The sequence below is a fragment of the Phragmites australis genome, chromosome 17, assembly GCF_958298935.1.
Source record: "Phragmites australis chromosome 17, lpPhrAust1.1, whole genome shotgun sequence".
In the NCBI taxonomy this organism is placed as follows: domain Eukaryota; kingdom Viridiplantae; phylum Streptophyta; class Magnoliopsida; order Poales; family Poaceae; genus Phragmites; species Phragmites australis.
In genome coordinates this window covers 20,965,940-20,978,256 of record NC_084937.1, presented here as the reverse complement: position 1 = coordinate 20,978,256, position 12,317 = coordinate 20,965,940, and the positions used below count along the sequence as shown (strand labels likewise).

At 44.4% G+C, this 12,317-nt stretch overlaps 1 protein-coding gene across 2 annotated transcripts; it reads left to right on the top strand.

Moving 5' to 3' along the window:
- Nucleotides 1-4,818: 4,818 nt before the first annotated feature.
- On the top strand, nucleotides 4,819-8,022 carry LOC133896584 (bHLH transcription factor RHL1-like). 2 transcript variants are annotated; one of them, XM_062337183.1, is made up of 7 exons: nucleotides 4,819-5,479; nucleotides 5,595-5,678; nucleotides 5,778-5,951; nucleotides 6,232-6,297; nucleotides 6,801-6,866; nucleotides 6,976-7,044; nucleotides 7,299-8,022. In XM_062337183.1, the coding sequence occupies exons 1-7, from the start codon at nucleotides 4,985-4,987 to the stop codon at nucleotides 7,662-7,664; spliced, it is 1,320 nt and encodes a 439-aa protein (XP_062193167.1). In that variant the 5' UTR covers nucleotides 4,819-4,984; the 3' UTR covers nucleotides 7,665-8,022. The 2 variants fall into 2 exon arrangements, with proteins under 2 accessions (XP_062193167.1, XP_062193166.1); XM_062337182.1 differs by having other exon boundaries at nucleotides 4,821-5,479; nucleotides 5,775-5,951.
- Nucleotides 8,023-12,317: the final 4,295 nt, after the last annotated feature.

The following is a 12,317-nucleotide window of genomic DNA, read 5'->3' as shown; positions in this document are numbered from 1 at the left end:
ATCTCTCCCTCGTTAATTCCTTCTTCGTCATGTTTGTTCCAACATGTATAATTATCTTTAAATCCACGTATGACCAAATGTGTCTGGATATTATCTGGTTTCGGGAACTTCTTTTTATTCATGTAATCGCGACATGGACAATATATTATCGTTTTACCATGATCTTTCATATCCGCCAAGGCAGCACTCATGAAATGCTTCACCCTACTTAGGTATACCGAACAAATTCGGGTCTCGGGGTACATCTAACTTCTGTCCGTTATCTACAATTAATATAAAGATATTATTCTTAATTAACAATTACCTTAATTTTATGGTTAAGCATGCGATTAAAAATTCCCTATAAATACATTAAATCTGTGGCATCTTGCGGTACATCGGGCCAACATAATATCAAATCTAACATAAATACAACTCACTTGTACTAAGATTTTAGATAAAAATGCAAAATATTTTATTACAACTCAAAGCACCACAAATTTACCAAATAGGGATTAGAGGAGGAGGAAAATGAGAGATGCAAACCTTGAAAGACCTAGCACCAATTCAAACTTCAAATCAACAAGATTTTAGAAAATCTCTAGCGGATCCGGTAAAAATCACCAGCACAGTGCGACAAAACTGTTGATTAACTGTTCGCCCACACAGTGACTGATCAGATCTTAAAACAGATCTAAGTAATAAGTGATAGACGATAATAATACCAGTCACTTATTATTTATTATAAATGACATGTCATATTACGACCTGTCACTTATGACTGGTCTAGGAAGACCTGTCACCTTCACCAAGTTATAAGTGACGGGTCGTAATATTACCTGTTATTTATGATTGGTGCAGAGAGATCCATCACTTATGACTAAATTATAAGTGATGAGTTTTTTCATTATCCGTCAATAATATTATAGGTGACAGATCATAATACCTAGTCGTAACCTAAGATGATGTAAGATTCGTCACTTATGTGTCTCATTTGTCAGTTTTTCAGTGAATGCAAAACGAATCACTTTCCGTCAACTCTTTTGCAAACAGAAATGTACCAGCCATGGAGGACGGCCGGACGAACCAACCCTACGAGGCTACGACCCTTCATTCCATTCACGATCAGGTTGTAATAGCTAGCGGCTAGCGCTACGATATATGATCTTTGCAAAAGCGAAAGCAAAACCTAGCTCCATCATCGCTAGCTGCAGGTTTTGCCCACACGGCCATGTTTAGTTTGGCCACGGCAAGTCAGGTTAGTTTTCTGTCCGTTCTTCAACAGATCACAGAACGATCGAACTCGGAAGCACTAGACTGTTGAATCGCCGGCTCGCGTTCCTGCACTTCCTGTCGCACGCCAAACTCCGTTCAGAAACTGAACACGGCATTGGCAGCCTGCTCGAGTTTGGCAGAGGTTCAAGGAACGCATCCATCGTCGTCGTAACGAGCAAAAGATGCTGGCTCTAATCACGAGCTGGATGAGCCAATTTTGGGGTAAGAACGTGCGTGCCGACGAGAAGCTAGACAAGACGGGTTCGGCTCCCATGAAGTCCATTTGTTTGTAGGTGCGTTCGCTTCAAGCGCCGCATTTTCTTTCCTTGCATCCAAAGGCGGAGCCAGCGCCCCGCAACCCTAGCCGCTGTCTGGGCTCCACAGCAGCCTTCCATGGAGAACAACTACTATCCAACTGGATTTTGGTAGCTCCGGTCCGAGCAAAATCAAAGTTGGGCCAGTTGATTTGGCCCAGACAAAGTTTGCACAGGCTGTCTAGTGTTTTTAGCTCGGCCACTACTTGCATCCATGGAATGCATCCTCCATTTGTTTTATATTTTTAAATCCGAAAATTATAAATATATGTGTCTGTTTTAAATCCTGTATATATATTTGATAATGGACGTATTTATTTGCAAATTTCAGAATAAAAAAAATCTGCATCCTCCTCCCTGTCAAGACCCACACGGTTGACTTTGTGACGATTCTACCGGCCTCAAGTCAGCCAATCATGTGCATGACAGACGTAGTCAACGTGGCTGCGGCTGTACGCTTGTTCTTTTCCATGTTGCTATGAAAGGACGTTGACTACACGGGAAGATCCCTTGGACGTCTGGATGGCTCAGGCCCACCACTGCCAGCATGAACATATACGGACAATTAGGACTCACTGCTCAACCTAACTGCGTATACTAGCAGTACTGTGATAAAAGGTTTGGCTGCCTGATCCAGCTGGATAAGACTGCTGATTAGCTTGTGTTTCAGTTCAGCAGGCAACATGGTTTTTTTTTTCCTTTCCTAATGATATGGCTTTTATGTATGATCGAATAAGCTGATTACTGTGGAGTACTTAAGCAATGATGATTTCCGGTATAACCCTAGAATTGCTCTTAGAAAGAGAAATAGTATACTGACAGGAACATGGATTTGTGGTCTCTTCAGGTAGTATACAACGTACTACTGGCACTGCAGCAGTACTAGAACCAGGGACGATACATACACTCTGACCGGGACAGTAAGGAGACAATAGGAAGGACCGTACAAACATGCGTAGTGTTCCCGTCTCCGTGCCTTAGGTTACAAAAGCGACAATTTACAATTATATTCTCTTTATTTTATTTTCTTCTCGATTCCACTCATAATTTTTATTCTCTTTATTTTCTCTTACCTATCTGAAAAGAATGACCTTAGAAATCCTTTCGTGATAAAAACTGTAAAAGAAAATCATTAAAATACTGAAGAGAACGAAAACCTCTTTATGAAAGGATTATGAATCGTGATGGGAATCGATTAGAGATGGTATTAGAAGGTGAGATTTGTTTTGTTTTTCAGGACACGCGTGCTGTTGCATTTCTTATGTTTGAGTTCCACAGGCGACGTGCCGTCTGCCGTGCGGCGTAGTGGAGGGGCTGCCAACGTACAGAGGACATTGCTGCGGCCTACTGAGAGATGAAGAGAAGCAGTTTTATTCTTTGTCTTGCTCCAAAGTTTACCTTGTACATCCACATATTTGGTTTAATTAGTACTCCTTCCGTTAAAGAATACAAACTTATTTTGTCTTGCACATGCATAGACCAAAAAACCCATTGAAGATGACTAGGCTACCCCTAATTAATCTCTCTAAATGACAATATTCAATGCATGCATGCAGGCAATGCAAAGTAAAAAGTAAGTATCTAATAGTGGTACATATGGAACAAACACGTATTTTGTATTGAAATGTGATATAAGCCTTCTATTGTTGAACAAAATATATGTCGTGTATTCTTCAACGGAGGAAGTACGTGGATATAAAGCACTCCTGACTCCTCAAGCTATATAATCTTTTTTTCATTTGAGAGAATAAAGAGTTTTTAGTCGTGAAAATACTTCACATACTAGGTATATAATTTGTGTAGCTTAGACCTTGTTTGGATAGCACAAATCCCCGCCCCATCTACATGGGTGGGCTTAAATGCGCAGGAGGTTAGGGACATCCAAACGAGAACTTTCTTATTTATATATTTTTTTATTTCTGAAATTTGCAAAAATATGCTTTCATTTTGAAAATGGACAGGACCAGCACTTTGCCCCCCTGAACGTGGCCCAATCAGAGGGCGTTATTTCCTCCTATCGCCCGTTGATACGACAGGAGTATATTTCTATCAACTTCCAAAATGGGCACACATTTTTACAAATTTCAAAAATAAAAATATATAAATAAAAAAGCCTTACTGTCAACTATATGGGTTAATCCTGAATTTATTGAGTAATTGAAATTAGATACAAATTTTAGGAATTAGTCATGCAAGTTTATTGATATCTTTCCGATGCCTCTATTTTATTTTCCCTTACCGTCCTAGGGTTAAAACTAGTCTAGCCATACCAGCAGAAATTGTATGTGCTTATAGTACTCCGAACTCTGAACATACGTGAGGTTAATATGGGAAGATGGTAGTTGGTCCAGTGGCCATATCATCATTGGTAATCCTAAATCTGAAGTGCTCTTTGTCATTGATAGGCTCATGTCATGAAGATCAATTTCGTCCCCACTGCTTTACATACCTTATGGACAATGGCTCTAACGAAAATTCTAATTAGTCACCCGAATTTATTTGAAATTTTCCAGAACCGGGTTGGAATTTTGAATTGACTTGGGAATTCCGATGATGCCCAAAACCGATAAGATGCAATATGACTTTTGGTTTGACAAGGATGCCATTAGTCTGCACAGAAGATCCACCCACCCATTTCCTCTACTTTCACCCAGAAACTTTACATAGAGCAGGGTGACTACTGTTAACCACACGATCCGGTACAACTTTGTAGTAATCTACTCTCACAACTCGCTGAATCAAACACTGGTTACTCATAAACTTTAGAATATGAGAATTTAGTCTAATCGGTATAACATGTGGAAGCTACTTTATATCAAATTGTGTATTGTGTAATATATGGAAGCTCCTTTATAATAGATTATCGATTGTGAAATTAAATACTACAACTTCACTATAGTAGTAAGAATTAACTTTTATATGGTAAGGTCATCTTCAACGGAGTCCTCAAATCTGCAAATTCTTAGTGCTACAGTACTTTGCGGTCTACTGTAGTCCTGAAAATTTATCTCCAACGGATCCTCTATCCAGTGATACAGTACTGCTACAGTGTTAGGGATAAGGGATGCTGTAATAGTATTTTGATAATAAAAATTTGAGGTAGCTGTTGGAGATAGTCTAATAGATTGTTTTTGTTTTTGAGCTAGAATAAATAAAAAACAGTGCCTATACAGTCATAGCCGTCTCCTTGTGCAGAGCAGATGATAATCATCCATTCCAACCCATCAGTGGAGTAGTAAAACAATAGCCGCCGCCCCCGTTATAAATAGCCGGCGACACCAGCCCGGTGTGCTCCTGGTTCTCTCTCTTCTCCCTTCGAGTCGCCAACCTTTCCTCAGCTTAGCCAGCCAGCTTCCTTCCTTCTCCTAACCCTAGCTAGCCGCCGCCGACTCGTAAACTCTAACGACTAGCGCGCGATGCAGCCCACGGCGCGGGAAATGCAGGCCATGGCCGCCGCCGGCCAGATCTCCCTCGACGACCTCCGCACGGCCGCCAGCAGTACCGCCGCCGGCGCGCACGATGACTTCTTCGACCTGCTCGGCGGCCTGCCGCCATCGGCCTGGCCCGACCTGTCCGCCGCGGCCGACGGGAAGGCGCCGGAGGGCGGCGCGCAGGATGAGGGGATGCAGCAGCAGTTTGAGGGGATGTACGACGAGTCCGCACTGCTGGCGTCGCAACTCCGGCAGCACCAGATCAGCGGCGGCCCAGGGGGCGGCGCGGAGACCGCCGCCGCCGCGAAGCAGATGTTGCTGCAGCAGCTGGCCGATCTGAGGCAGGGCCACCACATGATGCTCCCGGGCATGGGCCGCTCGCCGGGCGGAGGCGGCAGCATGCTCCTCCCGCTCTCCCTCGGCAGCGGCGGATCGGGCGGCGACGTGCAGGCGCTGCTCAAAGCCGCCGCTAATTCCACCGTACTGATCTATCGCCATATTCGCTCAAGTCCACTTGCTGCCTTTTTTCTTTCCCCCGTCAAGAATCTAGAATCTCTTGCAAATAGTTCGCATTTTTATTCGGTGTTTGTTCCAGGGAGGAGAAGCCGGCGGCGTCTTCGGCGGCAGCTTCGCCGGATCGCTCCAGCAGCAACAACAACATTTCCAGCCGCATCACCAGGTTCGCAAGATCGAACAAACCACACGCGTACATGGCTTGCTTCAAACACACATGGGTCACTCTCTTATCTCTGAACACGGTTCTTGCTTCTCGCAGCAGCAAACGGCGCCGATGCTGGGCCAGGGCTTCGGTGGAGGAGGAGGCGTCGGGGCGTCTGGCGGCGCCGCGTCGCAGCCTCAGGCCGGGGCGTCGGGCGGCGCTGCCGCGCCGCCCAGGCAGCGCGTGCGGGCGAGGCGCGGACAGGCCACGGACCCCCACAGCATCGCGGAGCGGGTGAGCTACGCGACGACGCTCCTTCTCCCCTCCCTACCCCTAATTGCCGCTATGCGTTTGCTACTAGTCACGTCGACTAGTTAATTCTCAATTGGGTGAATAAATCCGCGGCGGCAGTTGCTAATCAGCGCCCGTGTCTGTTGTTTCCTCGATTTGGATTGTTCTCCGTCCCGGCTCCCAACCACTATTCTTTTGTGCGTTTCTTTCTCCTCATATTCTCCTTCGCCGGCGATGTACGTGTTTCTAACCTGTTCGTCCAATCGTCGTCGCCGTTTTGCAGCTCCGGAGAGAGAGGATCGCGGAGAGGATGAAGGCCCTGCAAGAGCTGGTGCCCAGCGCCAACAAGGTGAGCACAGAACTACAGCTAGACACGCTTTGAGAAGATAGAGGAAGATTACAAACGCCTAGGGTTTTGGTTGTTGGGAGGTGCTGCTAATAAAGGTTCCCCCAATCACTCGTAGTGAATTTGTGCCGAGGAAAATGGGGGATTAAACAATGGAACACCGCAGCTTAAATTATTAGAGTTCAATCCCATGTCCGAGCATGGAGAGGAGTAGGAGTCAGTCATCAGATTGAGCGCGCGTGCGGGGCACATTTACCCGCACGCTGGCCTACTTGACCAGCACCGTGCTCCCTCGGCGACCGCGCAGGGGCATGGCATGTAATGGCTTTTCTCCTCCTAGAATTCCTGCCCATGTCGCGCGCGGCGCCTCTTCCGAAGAGGGAAGAGGGTCTAGCTTTAACGCTTTCTTTTCAGCTGTCCATGTTCTTTTTGATCGCCGCGCTTGGCTTGCTCACCGATCTTGCTGCGTGTTTTCCTTTTTCCTTTTGGAATGGCTGCATGCGCAGACGGACAAGGCGTCGATGCTGGACGAGATCATCGACTACGTCAAGTTCTTGCAGCTCCAAGTCAAGGCAAGCATGAAATGTTGAGCTTGTAGTAGTAGTATGAATGATGCGATGTTGTTGATGAAGTTGCTGACATGTAATCTGCGTACGTGTCTCTGTTTACCAACCCACGCAGGTGCTGAGCATGAGCCGGTTAGGTGGCGCCGCTGCCGTCGCGCCGCTCGTGGCCGACATGTCCTCGGAGGTAACTCCCTCTCTCACGCTCCCACTTGCATACGAGTGACATGTCTCTCTCTTTCTCCCCTCTCCCCAACTTTTCCAGCACTGGAAAGAATCAGCGGGATGTGAACAAACTTTTCAGTGCCACCGCTGGTGGCTACTGCCGCGCCACAATGCCCCGCGTGCCGTCGCGCGAAATGACGCGACTGCCCCCCGAGCACCACCATTTTCGTACAGGCGTGCCTGTGACTCTGACTCTCTGTGCCCGTGCATGTGCAGGGGCGAGGAGGCGGCGCGGCGACGGCGGGGAGCGACGGCCTTGCGGTGACGGAGCAGCAGGTGGCGAAGCTGATGGAGGAGGACATGGGCACCGCCATGCAGTACCTGCAAGGGAAGGGCCTCTGCCTCATGCCCGTCTCCCTCGCCTCCGCCATCTCCTCCGCGACGTGCCGCATGCGCCCGCCGGTCAGCCACATGGCCGCGGCCATGCGCTTGCCCGGCATGAACGGTGGCGTCGCCGACGCAGCAGCCGTGCCGGCCTCACCGAGCATGTCCGTGCTCACGGCGCAGTCGGCCATGGCCAACGGCGAGGGCTCGCACTCGCAGCAGCAGGCCAAGGACGCCGCCTCCGTGTCCAAGCCATGAGCCCTCGACGACGACCTCCGTCCACTAACGGCGAAACCCTGGCGGCCTCGAGCTCCACGTTAGCACTTAGCACCGGTGGGTGGTGCTCCGGCGATTCCGGTCGCATGGACTGCTGGGAATCGTGGCCCCCCTTGTGGACCCACCGACGCCCCTGCGGGCCCACCGCCCACGGGCCCCTTTTCACTGCGGCGGCGACCCACGGGCTTCCCTTTTTCTTTCTTTTGTTTCTTTTTATTTCCTAGTGTTACCATTATTTTCATTTTCTGCTTTATATTTATTCCTAAATGTTGTTTATTCAAGTAAATATTAATCCAGGGCTGGTTCTCCTGGTTTTGTGCCAGCCTTCCCCTTTCTTTTCCCTCCATCGGCATCAACTTTTTCCTCCTTTTTTCCTGCCTTTGCTTGCCCCCCTTTCTGTTTAATTTACGCACAAGTTTGTCCTTTGCGGTTGGACGGGAAATTTGGTCTCCCTGCTTTGGCTACTATCCCATTTTTTTTCAAAGAAATATCTTCTTTTGCTCCTGGTGTATCTGCTTATATTACTCCTCTTGGAGTTGTTCGGTCCCACCAAGTGAAGAACGAAATGTGCCGGTATTCTCTTTTTTCTTTTTAACGAACCGACAGAAAAGTTGTCCAAACCCGACGGGATGAGTAAAAAAATTACAGCAAAACGGCTGTGGATGGATGGATCAGTCATCACTGTGATGCTTGGAATCTTTGCTAAGGTTGGTGATTAATTGTTTGCAAAACGGCTGTGGATGGATGGATCAGTCATCAGTGTGATGCTTAGAATCTTTGCTAAGGTTGGTGATTAATTGTTTGTTTGTTTGTTTGAAAAATAATTAAAGTGGGAGAGGATAAATTTGCAAATAGTAACTGCTGCGATGCGATAACTTTTATTTTATCGAAGTGCACACGCCGGTGGTGACTACTGAGTAGCGTTCACGGCTTCACGTACCTAGCACGGCCTGGCGTGACTGAACCACTTCTGTTTTAGAAAAATTGGATCACTGTATAATCCGCTGATCAAATTATATATATAGTAGGTAGCGGCAGACACATGATTGACTGTTAGGCAGCTGATCTCTTTTTTTCTCTCACTGTCCCCTTCTTATTTCTTTCCTTCTTCTCTGGACATCTTATTCCTCTCCCTTGAGCATCAGAGGGTACGACGGCTTGAGTCAGCCCGCGAATATTCGACCCTGATGATAGGCATTTCGCTCCACCAAGTAAAAGAATTATTAGAAAAGCAACAATATTTGTGGACCCTCTTCCCAAAATGTGATATCTAATTGCTACTCTTGTTTCATGTATGTCCCCACAAACTAAAACTCATATTCGGCATACGGTGTGCTGAATATAGTTAATAATAGTGTGCCAAATATGATCGTGCCTGCGGTTTTTCGGCGTAAGGTGTACCGAAATTTTATTTTCAATAAATAATATGCCAAATACGAATACTAAAATTATAAATACGATAACATATTATCTATTTCAACAAATACGTTCATATATATTATCTAAGTTTAGATTTTTGTTGTAATAGTGGCAAGAGTTTGCATCTTGTTGTTTCAAGAGGGTAGTTGGTTGTTATCAGCATCTTTAAGATTCATCATGAAACATCATGTGATTAAATTATAAAAGATTCATTATTGATCCATTTAACATGTAGTTAGTGGAATTTGAACTGCGGTTGCTTAGCAATTGGGGCGGACTGATTTTCGTAAGGACGCAATTGGTTCTTCCCCTCATAAAAACAGCGGGACGTTTTTAGAGAAGATGTATGGACCAAAGACCAAAACTTTGTGGTACAAATCTTCCAAGATCGTAGATCATTTCGATCTCGGATAAGACAGCGCGTGAGAAAGTGAAATCCAAATGTTCACCAGCATGTTCATCGTCCATCCGGATCAATATCAGAGCAGAGGCAGCTTCACGTGTTCTGACGAATCAGACTAGATCGATGATTGTCGACGAGACTACACACTCGTCAGTCGTCACCCCGTTGACGTTTTTTTCCGGCAAATAATATCTCGCCGGTTGACTCCGGAGTCGACGTTTGCAGCACGTAGAGCTGCTAGATTCACGTTGAATTTTCACACAACAAATCAATCAGCGCACTAACGCACGGCCAGTCGGCTAAAGCTACCGACCGAGACGTGTGGTCCATCGACAGCGGCGAAGTCAATTACATGCATGATACGCCTGTACGTACGTCCATTTCGGTGTCGATCGGGTGCAAAAACAACAAACCTTGCCGGCTTGCCGCATCGTAATGTCGTTCAAGGTGCAAATCTCGCTCTCTTGGTTCTTCCTCGTCATATCAACATAATTGCCTTGATATGAGTGCTTCGAGCAATCTTCCCTCAGATGTGTCGTGACAATATCTTTCACATATCAGATCAAATAAAAGGCCGGTCTGATGTATCATAGGGTGTCTATTAGATGGAGCTCTTTCTGAATTAAATTTTCTATAAAAATGATTTTTTTAAAAGTGATTTTGTGGTTGAAAGTGATTCTCTAGAATAAACTATACGGAGGAAGTGATTCTATACAGAAAGTAAGGGGTCGTTTGGTAGAGCTCTCCAATCTCCTGATTTCATGGTGGAAGTGATTCTGTGGTAGAAGTATATTCTATGGTGAAAGTGATTCTGTTTGTGAAATCATTTGGTATTCTAGTAGTGGAAGTGATTCTTGAAAGAAGATTGTGTTGAAATTGAGGAGAATCAATCGGGAATCGGTGGAAGCTAGATTTTTTGGCTCCCACCTCGCAGTACAAAATATGGGAGTGATTCTCTCTGATTCTGACGCAGAATCGATTCACCGGCATGGTGTTTTGGTAGCGCTCCCGCTGATTCTGAGGTGAAATCAGCTCCCAGAGCGCTATCAAACGGCCACTAAATCAGGAGAAACTATTTTTTTTAGCTCCACAACTTCTAATTCATATAAGAGAATCATTCCTACGGATTCCACTCAGAGAGCTAAAAACTTAAAGTTGTTATTTGACAAAACTCTCCTGATTCCAGCCGAAAAGCTGTTTTAGGAGCTCTGCCAAATAGACGCTCAATATATATAGTTAAATCTACTTTCTATGATGACGGCTTATGGAGAATACTCAAGTTCACATCATGGCAAATACGTTCACATGTCCAAATTTTGTGGAACGCTTTATATCAGTGCACCATACTACACATCTTTTATGATTATATGTGCAGTGTTTTATAATTCTAAGGCTTGGTAGAACAGAGCACACGGGAGCAGATATTTTCCTTTCGTCTTAGTCAATGGCAGGTTAAGATTTTCAACTTAAATATACATATTATATAATATATAGCTATTTTTTCTATAGTCATAGATATTAAATAATGATAAGATCTAAAGTATAAATTGTTTATAATAATGATAGTATCTAAGATACACTACTACAGAAACTATTTTCAGAGACGGTTTATAACCCGTTTTCACATATATTTAGTGCACCTATCTGTGATCAATGAAAATTGATAATTTTCACTAGTGCAAAATAGATCACCTGTGGAAATCACAGACAGTTCACTTAAAAAACCGTATGTGAAAACCGACTTCCACATGTAGTTCTTTAAGTGAACCGCCTGTAGAAATGATTTTCACAGGCGGTTTCTTAAGTGAATCACATGTGATAATCGGTCTCCGAATCAACATTTTTTATTAAAAAAAATAAAAAAAAAACTTTTTTTTTTACCCAAGGAACCATGCGGCCGCACCATTGCAAGTCAACGGTCACGCTATATTTTCGCACTGTTTTCAATTTTTGTGTTTCATAGGAATCGAACCCGCGACCTTCCTCACTTCTACCCTTGCGCGTGAACTGCCTTACCACCTCACCTATCAAGTTGCTATGATTGAAACGGAATATTTTATCCTTTTAATCTTTTATACCGAAGGTTCTTTTTAGGAACCGCCTTTAAAAACCAATTTTCACAGACGGTTCACTAGGAACCGCCTATGATAATTGCTATGAACCACCTTTGAAAATGACTCTCTATTTTCACAGGTGGTTTACATAAGAAATCACCTGTGAAAATGATCATTACCACAATCATTTCCTTATATGATCGCCTGTGTTAATCAGTTCATTTTTATATGTAGTTTACATAAAAAACCGCATGTTAAAATAATCCATTTTCACAGACGGTTCCTTATATGAATTGTGAAAATCATAGCATTTTCACATAAGTAAAATTGCTTGATTTTCACAGACGGTTCACATAAGAAACCGCACATGGAAATGACTTTTATACAGGCGGTTTCTTCTGTCACCCGTCTATGAAAATCGCTTAGGTGGTTTACGATATGACCCGCTTGTAAAAAGGTACCTGAGTGTCTCGAAAAATAGTTTCTATAGTAGTGGTAATATAAAAAACTATAAAAAATTAAAATTACAATACAAAATTAAAATTACAATACAACTTTACTGTTATTATAAATCAAACAAACATGACTTTGTTGTACTCGACAAACCGAATTGTATGATAATAAAATCATGACCACATATTATCTATATCGCAATTGTATGCAAAATAGGAAAGATGATCTTGATGTTAAGATCAATGTGCTCCTGGATACCAAACCCAAAGCAGCCAGTCTCACTGAAGTTCCTCCTCAGTAGCTCAT

What these genes read in the sequence shown, in the direction of transcription:
- LOC133896584 (XM_062337182.1), top strand. Translation starts at nt 4,985, where the DNA reads ATGCAGCCCACGGCGCGGGAAATGCAGGCCATGGCCGCCGCCGGCCAG. An exon ending in TGGTGCCCAGCGCCAACAAG is followed by an intron (nt 6,298 to 6,800) that starts GTGAGCACAGAA and finishes CTGCATGCGCAG; the next exon opens with ACGGACAAGGCGTCGATGCT. An exon ending in TGGCCGACATGTCCTCGGAG is followed by an intron (nt 7,045 to 7,298) that starts GTAACTCCCTCT and finishes GTGCATGTGCAG; the next exon opens with GGGCGAGGAGGCGGCGCGGC.